General features: G+C 37.4%; 1 protein-coding gene across 4 annotated transcripts in view; it reads right to left on the bottom strand.

Annotated features, from left to right (window-relative positions):
- Positions 1 to 966: 966 nt before the first annotated feature.
- Positions 967 to 9,491, bottom strand: part of LPIN1 (lipin 1) — a 79,642-nt gene continuing 71,117 nt past the window's right edge. For all 4 annotated transcript variants that reach the window (XM_059842891.1, XM_059842893.1, XM_059842892.1 and 1 more), the window contains 3 exons: positions 7,627 to 7,741; positions 5,398 to 5,501; positions 967 to 4,527 (listed from right to left, as the gene is read on the bottom strand). In XM_059842891.1, the coding sequence (XP_059698874.1) occupies positions 4,368 to 4,527; positions 5,398 to 5,501; positions 7,627 to 7,741 (379 nt within the window). In that variant the 3' untranslated portion in view covers positions 967 to 4,367. The remainder of the gene's footprint in view (positions 4,528 to 5,397; positions 5,502 to 7,626; positions 7,742 to 9,491) is intronic.

Here is a 9,491-nt window from a genome sequence, read left to right as displayed (position 1 = left end):
ACGCCCCCCCCCCCCCCCCCCCTCCAACAACTTTACGGGTTTTTGCTCCTAAGGAGCTTCTTCCTTCAGACTGCTGTATCTTTAATGTCAATGGGATCTTCCAGGAGCAATGAGTGTGTCCTCATAAAGTTTGGTTTGCTGATGCAAAAGCACCATTTCTCTGACTTTCAATTAAAAGGGTACCTTCATTTCAAATTCTGTCTCCAGAGCTCCAGGGTAAATGTTTATACAAGGCAGAGGCATACAGAAGATAGAGAAGACTGAAGAAGCAGTGACTGCAGGCTGCCCAAATACGGCTGCTCTTGTATTTTTAACAGAGAACTTGAGATGCCGCAGAGCCTTATCAACCCCAAACATCTTTGTTTCCATACCAGCACTCACAGGCCTGGCAGTATCACTGCACTGCAGTGAGTCTGCTCAGCAAACCTGGCAGTGGGAGCAAAAGGCACCACTGTGTTCTCAGGGAAAAGAGGGAAAAAGGTTATTGGCTTTTCCCCAGCAGGATGGCCTATGTCAAAGAAGAGAAGCCCCACAAAATGGGCTATCTGGTCTCACTGCCATGAGATGGGGATGACAACACCTCCATTCAAAACAGATGGGCAGCTTTTGCTTAGGTCACACTAGGAATTAGACAAAAGAAAGATTCAAAAAATTCTGGGCTGGGGTAGGATTCCTGACTGCTCCAATTTGCTCCAGTTCCCATCTGGTTGCTCTTGGCTCCAAGGTGCTGTTCCCATGTCCCAAAACAGCCAGAGGCCAGATTCTGGCCCCATCTCCCTCCGTAAACTCTTTCAGATTTAAAAGGCTCTGGCTAAAACACTGCAGCTGAACAGCAAAAATAATGTAAGTTACACTAGATAGCCCCAGTGAGAAACAGGCAGTGGAGACTGGAGATACAAAAGCCATGCTTTACAGATTCAGCAGTTCTGCAAAAACACTCTGCCATTATCAAGGAATACAGAAAAATAGGAAAGTCAGGAAAAAATTTATTTTCGCCTTTATTACAATATATATTTATACTCTTGTTGCATTCAGCAGATCAAAATGAAGTGTTAAAACTATTTTCATCACTGCAGTAGCACACACATATACAGAGTAAACACTGTATATAAATAGGCTTTCAAATAATAACAAACCATATCTACAAATAAAAAATACCCAATACCTCTTTCTCCTCCTTCCCCAAATTACAGCAGTAACATTTTATCTTCAGCATAACAAATGTCACAAGTACAACATTCTTTCCCTCCCATGACCCAGCTAGAGTGGTGTGGTCATCAGCACCAAGAAAATAAACATTAGTCCCTCCTCACTGCTGCATATTCTAGTTTCTGTGTATTGTATGAATGGAATATACTGTGATTTAATGTGTCTGCATACTTATGTTAACATATTCTTTCTGTAAAAAAAAAACAGCGTTACACTGCAAGCAAGGTTGATTTTACTTCTTTCACAGAAAGAGTAGCAATTTTTTAAACCATATCTTTTTCTGCCACATGAATTAACAAAGCAGTTTAAATATTATGCTAAAATTATTCAGCTACCAAATCAAAATGTCTTAGACTTTCTGGAAAAGTATGGTGGTTTCTAGCAGGTCAAAACCTTGATTTTCATATAAGTGTCTTTTTTGTCAGTAAATTTAATAAAAGTTACAGCAACACGCACTGCTGACAGTGTTCAGCTATATTTCAATTTTAGATACAAAAGGGGATGCAGCAACTCAGAAGCAAAGTGCTGAACGTCACAGAATCACAGAAAAGTTGGTCAGAAGGGACCCCTGGAGGTCATGCAGTCCAACTTCAGCCTTAAAGCTCATGGATACCAACACCAGACCGAGTCAGCCATAACCCTGTTTAACCAAATCTCAAAAAACTCTGGGACAGATCCTGCAGCACCTCAGGGTTACCTGTACCAGCACTGCACTGTGGCCACAATCTGACAATTGAAACAGTTCCTCATTCACATTATCATTTGGTTTTAAATACTAAAGGAAAGAAACAACACTGGGTTGACTATTAAGTTATAAATAAATATATCACAGGATTTAATTGTGGAGAACTTTCAGGAACCATCTTTTCTGGAGGGAGTAGCTGTGTGTACCATCTTGGGAAAATAAATTTCAACTACTATTAAGGATAAAAAGCGCAAAACTGACAGCCTCTCACCGAAGAGAACGGTTAGTTTTATTTTATACAATAAATGGCTTGAAATAGGCCTTTACCAAAACTGAATTTAAATAGGATGCAGCTAGTACATCTGTCCACTTATTTAATTATCTATTAATATTTGTCATTAATGATTGAAGTGTGGCTATATTTAGAGATGCAACCATCTCAGTTTGGCAATCTGCAATCCCCACTGATTGTCTTTCAGAAAATCCACCCCGTATTTCTTACACCTTGAAGTAAAAAGATATTTGCATTTTCTTTAAACTTTCAAGAGAACACAATCAGTTTTGGGTTGTCAAACACTTGTCAAACAAATGTCAAACACACATTTCTTCCTCTTTGTGTCTAATCCTGATATGTCCAAAGCAGGGATTTACCCTTCCTGAAGCAGCAACGTTCATGTGAAAGGAAGACTTAGGGAGGGCTCTCCACAGCACACTGCAGCTATGTAAAGCATTGCACTTGTTCTCATTACTATTGAAGGCACAGAGAAATCAAATTGGCCCACTAAGATCCCAGATAGTCTTCAGTAGTAAAACTCAGAAAACCCCTACCAGACAGTTACCATCCTATCTGCACTGCTATCACTCGACATGCAAAACCAGAATTTGTTGTTACAAAATAAATGTGATACAGAGCAGCCATTTCCAAATTTCTGGGTGATAAACAGCCATAATCGCATCTTAAAATTTCTCCTGGACCACTCTGCCTTCCTGTTATTAAACTCTTAAGTGAAAACACTACAAAACAGCTGCAAAACACTTACCATAGCCTCAGATCACAAGCTGGCAGAGACCACAGCCTGTGAACCACCAGTGTAGTCATACTGAAGTAGGCTGTAGTCATAGAAGCCCATGATGCCACTTACAGCATTTCAGAGAACAATTAGACTTTTCAGTATTTTCCAAAAGGAAAAAAATTTCTTTCCTATCTACAACACATTTAAAATCATTTGGCATGTGGGCACTTGGAGTCCATATTTTAAGTACCACATTATGTAAAGGCAGACCATTCGGAAAATGTTATCAACTGATCCACAATATTGCTTTTAGTGCACACAGTTCAGTCTTAAGGCTGTCAAAAGCAATATCTACAGCTTGTGTCTGGATAAATATGGAAAAAAAAAAAAAAAGAGGAGATTTCATTATCTTAAAGGAGAGTAAATTGCACTAAAAGTATCCATTCTTTATGATACAAAACAAAGCAAAAAAATCCATACAGTAAAACCCTGAGATGCATCATTCACCAGCATCAAAATTCACATTTTAACCAAGATCATATTTCAAACAAAACTATTCCATTTTGATAAAATCCTCACTATTTTTGGCTCAGTAAAAAATCTTCAACCTCAGGACACTGTGTGTTGGAAAGATGTGTTTACTGAAAATCACCCACTCCAGTAAGGTGGGCACTATCCACAGCGGCCTGTATCTTCCACTTGAAGACTTACCTTGATCCAAAAAGCTACTCCTGAAGTATGACAGCTCTCAAACTGAAAAAGACTGGAAGAATCTGGCCATCCTATTTAATTTACTTTCAATTTAGAATACATATAATTTATTTCCTCAGAAATGTCTCATGTCAAAACAGGCTGGAATAAATCAAACACAACTCAATTGGTTTTGACAGCTACACTGATTTACATCTGCTGAGGATCTAGACCAGTGATTAACTCTTAAACAAAGAGTTGCTGGTCAAGCAAGGATAGAGGGGAAGAATCATTTGCTCCTTCAGAGAGGATTTTCATATATAGACTGCAATCCCTGTCTGTGTCACCAGATAATGTCAGGAATGGTGAGCATCTTCAGCTCCCTTACTGGCAAGGAGTTCTGACAGGATGGAAGATGGCTTCAGTGATGCAGAACAGATGTGGAATCACTTTACAACCTTATGGCATGTTTACCTGCAACCCCAGTATCACTGCACTTTTAATTGACCTTATATAATGAAAGTGCATGGCAAAATTTGAGGAGCTGGGAGAGGACCTAGAAAAGCAACTCCTATTCCTAACAAGACTCCTCTTGTCTGGAAACCTAACTAAGTATGAAAAAGCATTCCTAAGTTTGCTCACAACAGAAGAATACAATGCTCACAACTTCAGAGATTCCAACTGAACTGTCAACAGCAAAAGCCAAGTGGTGTCCTTTCAACACAAGCCAACCCATTCTTTGAGGTGAGACCAACAATTTGGAGATGGAGTTAAGATGAGGCTGGATGTACATCCTGAGTTTCAAACGGTGGCAGAGGTTCTCTCCAGTAGGTGAACTGGCTGTAGGTGTCAGAACAAGGGAAGTCTGAAGAATGACTTCTTTTCAGCAAAGGGAAAATGTGATCTACCACTTCACAGAGTCTGACATAGCTGGAAAATAAACAAAGAAAAGAATGCTGAACCATTTCAGATCATCAACCATTTCAGATCATCTTATTTTGAACATTTAAACATCCCCAACCACTAAGGCATGATACATCTCCAAACAGACACAGTGGACAAGTCACTCTCCTCAAAGGAATAAAACAAAACTTAATTTTGGTACCCAGCTTCCAGAAAGGATTCACAGTTAGGATAAGAAATTCATTCTAATCCGTTCTTTCTAAATGATACTTACCTAGTGAGAAACAGATGCCATTTTACACCCAGATCATCTGCTAAAATATTCAAGCACCACATTCTGCTTCTCCATTTCTGTCCAGCTTGGCTCAAGCAGCTCCCTGCTCAACTGATTACTCATATTTTATACACATATGGCTTCACTTCAATTAAGGACACCAACACTTAACATTACTAAAAGCCATTCCAGTGTTATGGGTTACCAGTGCCTAAGCATCTTTCTGGAAGCACTCGACCCTCTCTTCAGATTTTGTTTTCTGGCTCTTCTAGATAGGAGATCCAGGAAAAGGCAATTTTGAAAAGGCCAGGAAAAGGCAGATGGCATCAGCAAACTAGTGAGTCCCATTTTTGTGCAGACTAAATAACCTACTTTTAAATCTTTTACATGATTAAAGTAGATGGAGTTTATTATACTAAAAACAAAAAATTTCTTTGTGTCAGTTTAACTGAAGGGAAGTGGAAAGTCTGTATTTTATTTGAAATCTTTTTTGTTTTGTTTGAAGTATTCTAAAGAATCTTTAATTACTAAAATTGAATGGATCTTTGGGCAACATAAGTCATAAGTTACATACAGCAAATTAATTTAGTCCATGAAGTGTTAGGAGATAAGAAATTACTTACGATGAGATGTTTGTCTTTGCATGCTCTTGTATAAGCTCTCCTTTGGGGTTAACTGTAAATATCCTGTTTAAAGAAACCCCCACTTGTTTGTATGAATAAACATCCTAAAAAGAATATAAAAGAAGAAAAATCATGATTCTGCCTTGCAAAATCATGTGTAATCTTGCTTTAATATATTACACAAAAGAACATATTTGCACAGAACCAGTACTAAATTTACCTAGTTATTGTGTGCCTGAAATTCTCCATTATGTTACAAATGAGGTCAATCTAATGAAATGTTCATGAAACAGTCAATTTCCTGCTAAATAAGAAGTTTGCCACTTCAGTTTAAACTGTTAATCAAAATCATGTTCATTTTTTTCAGTAACTTCCCTTGACACAATAATAACATTCAGTAAAGAACTAACGACATTTGGAGTAAGAGCACATTAGCACCTTCAGTTTTCTTACAGAGAATATTTAATGTCCTGTGTGCATTGTGCTGAGTATGTTACAACAGTGTACAGAGGTTAAAATGTAACTGACACATAAAAAACAGGAATTATTTTTTAAGGACAAGGTGACAAAATTCATAACAAGTATGTCTATACTAAAGCCATCACTCAGCTCTGAGTTCAGATTTGTGGCATATTCATATGGCATACTCCACGTCAGAACAAGGGGAAAAGAAGGGAAAGCAAGAAATATATGCCAAAACACCAGCAGTGAGCCACAGCAGTTAATGCAGATACGACTATGTGAAGTACAATTAGAAGTCAGAATTAAGAATATCTTCTATGAAATTGAGATTGTTAAAGAAAACAAGTAAGTTCTGATCTGCTCTGAAGAAAACCTTGACAAAACCAAAGTTGAAAATATCTCCCAGAAGATCAGAGCAAAACCAATTTCCATTTTGCTAATATAAATAATGGATTTAAAAGCCAAGATGGTGAAAAACTGGAACATTAATGAAACCACAAAGTTTATTATTATTTCTATATTGTAAAGACTGTTCAAAAAAATTGAGTAACTGAACAAAAGTGAAGAACAGTCACTTCAAGAATTCAGCATCATGGCAGTCCCCACACTGTCTACACCTGTTACACCCATGTGTACAGAAATTTCCCTGAGTTTGTTCTTGGAAAAAACAATCCAAACCAAAAATGTAACAAAAACAACAATAACAAAAAAACAACTTCCAAAAAAAAAAAAAACCACAAAACAGAAAAACAACAGAAAACCTAGAGCAGAAAAGTGAGAAAGCTGTGATCCTGAGCTATACAAAACCCATGGCACACTGCACACCTGAAGCCTGCACTCTGGCAGCAAGCATGGGAGTGAGCGATCAGTAATTACTTTAGTAACTTGCTATTTTACTTGAAGTATTATTGAAATAAAATCATTATTTTAATGCATCTTTACCTGAGGTTAAAAAAAAACTGAACTAGACGTCGTTATTATCCATAATATAACATCACAGAAGTTTTTTAAATGTTATATCATAATCATATGTTTAAAGGTACCTTGATAATGGAAACTAAGCTGCCTATAATACAACAATTCAATACAGCAATGGGATAGTGAGGACCTCTGTAAGCTCTGACATAATGCTTTTAAAGAAAGGGTAATTACATGCCAGGGTCCCCCCCCAGCCCAAGCCCATGAGACTGTTTCCTTCTCTAGATGCCTAACAGCATTCTTTGGCCCAGGGCAGGAGCCTTCTATAGCCCAAATATCCAGTCCTCCAACAGGTGACAGAGATCTGTCTTTCCTTTTCTATGTCCAATATATCACTTTCCATCCTTTTCTATGACCAATAGACATAGAAATCACTTTCATATCACTTTTCATAGAAAGTAGAACCTTTTGACTTTGATGGGACATTCAAGGTCTTTTGAGTGTACTCAGAGAAGTCTAAGTCCCACCCACATTAATCTGGAATATTTTCTGTCTGCCCACTGCTACCTCACTGACACTGTATCTGTGTGGATTAAAATGAGATCACTGTTTCTACAAGCTTAACTGCTAATTTATGCTGATATAACCTAGTTACTCTGCTGCTCTTCCATTTCTGAATCCCACATCATGGTATTTTTGAGGAAGAACCTTAATACTTTCTTTTGTACAGCGTCTAATAAAATATGTCTAATTCTCATTTAAAGCTTCAAGGTTCTAATACAACAGAACCATGAAGTAACAGCAATGCTTCTGTTCTCTGTAATAGAAATAAATTTAGCTATTACTTACAGCAGGTCTGTTTCCAAAAGCAGCATAAAAGGGCTCTGTGTTAGGATAAAACAAATTCTTGATGTCTGTCAAACACTGAACTTTAAATTTTTCTGGCTTCTTTTCTATGACCTCCCTGAAAAGATAAAAAAAGGGAAGCTGAATAAGTACACGTGCAATACACCACAATCCATTTTATCTTCTTTATTCAACATTTTCACCTGGCGAGATACTACTGCATAGCATCCACCCTTCTCCAAAAAATCTTTTAGAAGTCAGATTGCCCATGAAGACAAAACAGTATTCCCAAGCTTACATAATGGACACAGTAAGTAAATCCTCTGAAATAAGGTAACTTCTATTGAAGCCTACATTACAATGATGGCTACTGAGCAAAGATAGTGGATTACAGGGAGTAGCTGCTAAATCAATCATTATGAGACAAACTCTCACCAAGTAAACTGCCTCCTGAGAACTGCAGAATGATTCATAGATTACATTAGCCCTCACTGTTTATGGTGGGGTTTTTTGATTTTATTTTTAAAAGGATTGCAATCACCATATGTGCTAGAAGCACCCCAGCCTGCTAAAACAGAATTACAGTCAGGTACTCCACCACTGCTAATTAGCAAAATTCAAGGAATAAAGGATTCTTCTATTTCTCTTCAGCTGCCTCTTGGAGAATAGAGAATTCATTAATGAACACAGGAGTTCTCATCTCTGGGCAAAACCCTTTCACAAAGCTTCTCTTGGCAAGAGGACTGAACAGGTGGCAGAGTCTGGAGTTCCCATAACATAGGAAGATGCCAGCATGACACAAAAACACTTAAGAAGCTCAGAACCCAAGATCCTACTACCAACACAAATGTCAAGGAAGATGTGAATAGTACAGAAGCTTCATGGGAGTAAAGCAGCCCTTTGGAACAGCAGATCTATGTATAAATCAATGCCTGAGAATGTGCAAAAGATAATAAAACCACCTTTCCTCAGTCTCACACCTGATCTCAAACGTACAAGGATTAAATTTACAGATAAAACAGTAAGGTCATTTATTGCCCACACACCTCAGCAGTTACAACAGTGTACACTGAAAGATGGGCATTCCTTAGTCTAGACAAGATCCCAAAAGGAGTATAATTTTAAAGATATTTCTAGATACAAGGAGCACAAGATAACAGTAACTACCTTTCACTGCATTTACTACTTAATCAGTCTGAGAAGCGCACTCTAATACCTCCATGGTTTCTTATATTTAGAATGTGACTGGTAAGACAGCCTGCAGCATGTCACTCAATCAGGAGAACATTTGAACAACCTTCCATTAAAAATTCTAATGAAATATATCTTGTCACAGCAGCTTTTAACAGCTTAAAATATTTTCAGTAATCACTTGACATGCTTTGCTGAATTAGGCAGAAGGTACAATATTTATAATCTGTGCTGTTATTATTCACTCACTACAGTTCAACACCTAGGAAAGATAACATTGTCCTCACAGAATCCCACAGTACAGTCAGGCATATAAAAAGTTAATTTCATTTTTATATTAATTTCTTCAAAACCCATCAAGTAATAGCCTTCCACAAAAATATACTTATGCCAACTGAAACACCTTACAGGTAAAGACAAGAGTGATTGCTATGAAAATGTCCACATTTCTGCCATAGCTAAATATGAACAGATGATGTTAAACACATAGAAACCAAGCAGTACGTACTGGTAAACAGTGAACACAGCTGTGCCTTAATGTACATCTAAGATATAAACCAGATATTGAAAAACTACTGAATTTTGGTCTAACAAAACTTCTTCTTAATTAAATTTTGCTCCAGTATGTAAAAAAAAAAAAATTAAATTATTAATTATTTCAAGGTCTCCCACTTAAA

Source organism: Haemorhous mexicanus, chromosome 3, assembly GCF_027477595.1.
Source record: "Haemorhous mexicanus isolate bHaeMex1 chromosome 3, bHaeMex1.pri, whole genome shotgun sequence".
Taxonomy (NCBI): Eukaryota; Metazoa; Chordata; class Aves; order Passeriformes; family Fringillidae; genus Haemorhous; species Haemorhous mexicanus.
Note: the sequence above shows the minus strand (reverse complement) of the source record. Positions and strands in the feature narration are given on the sequence as shown.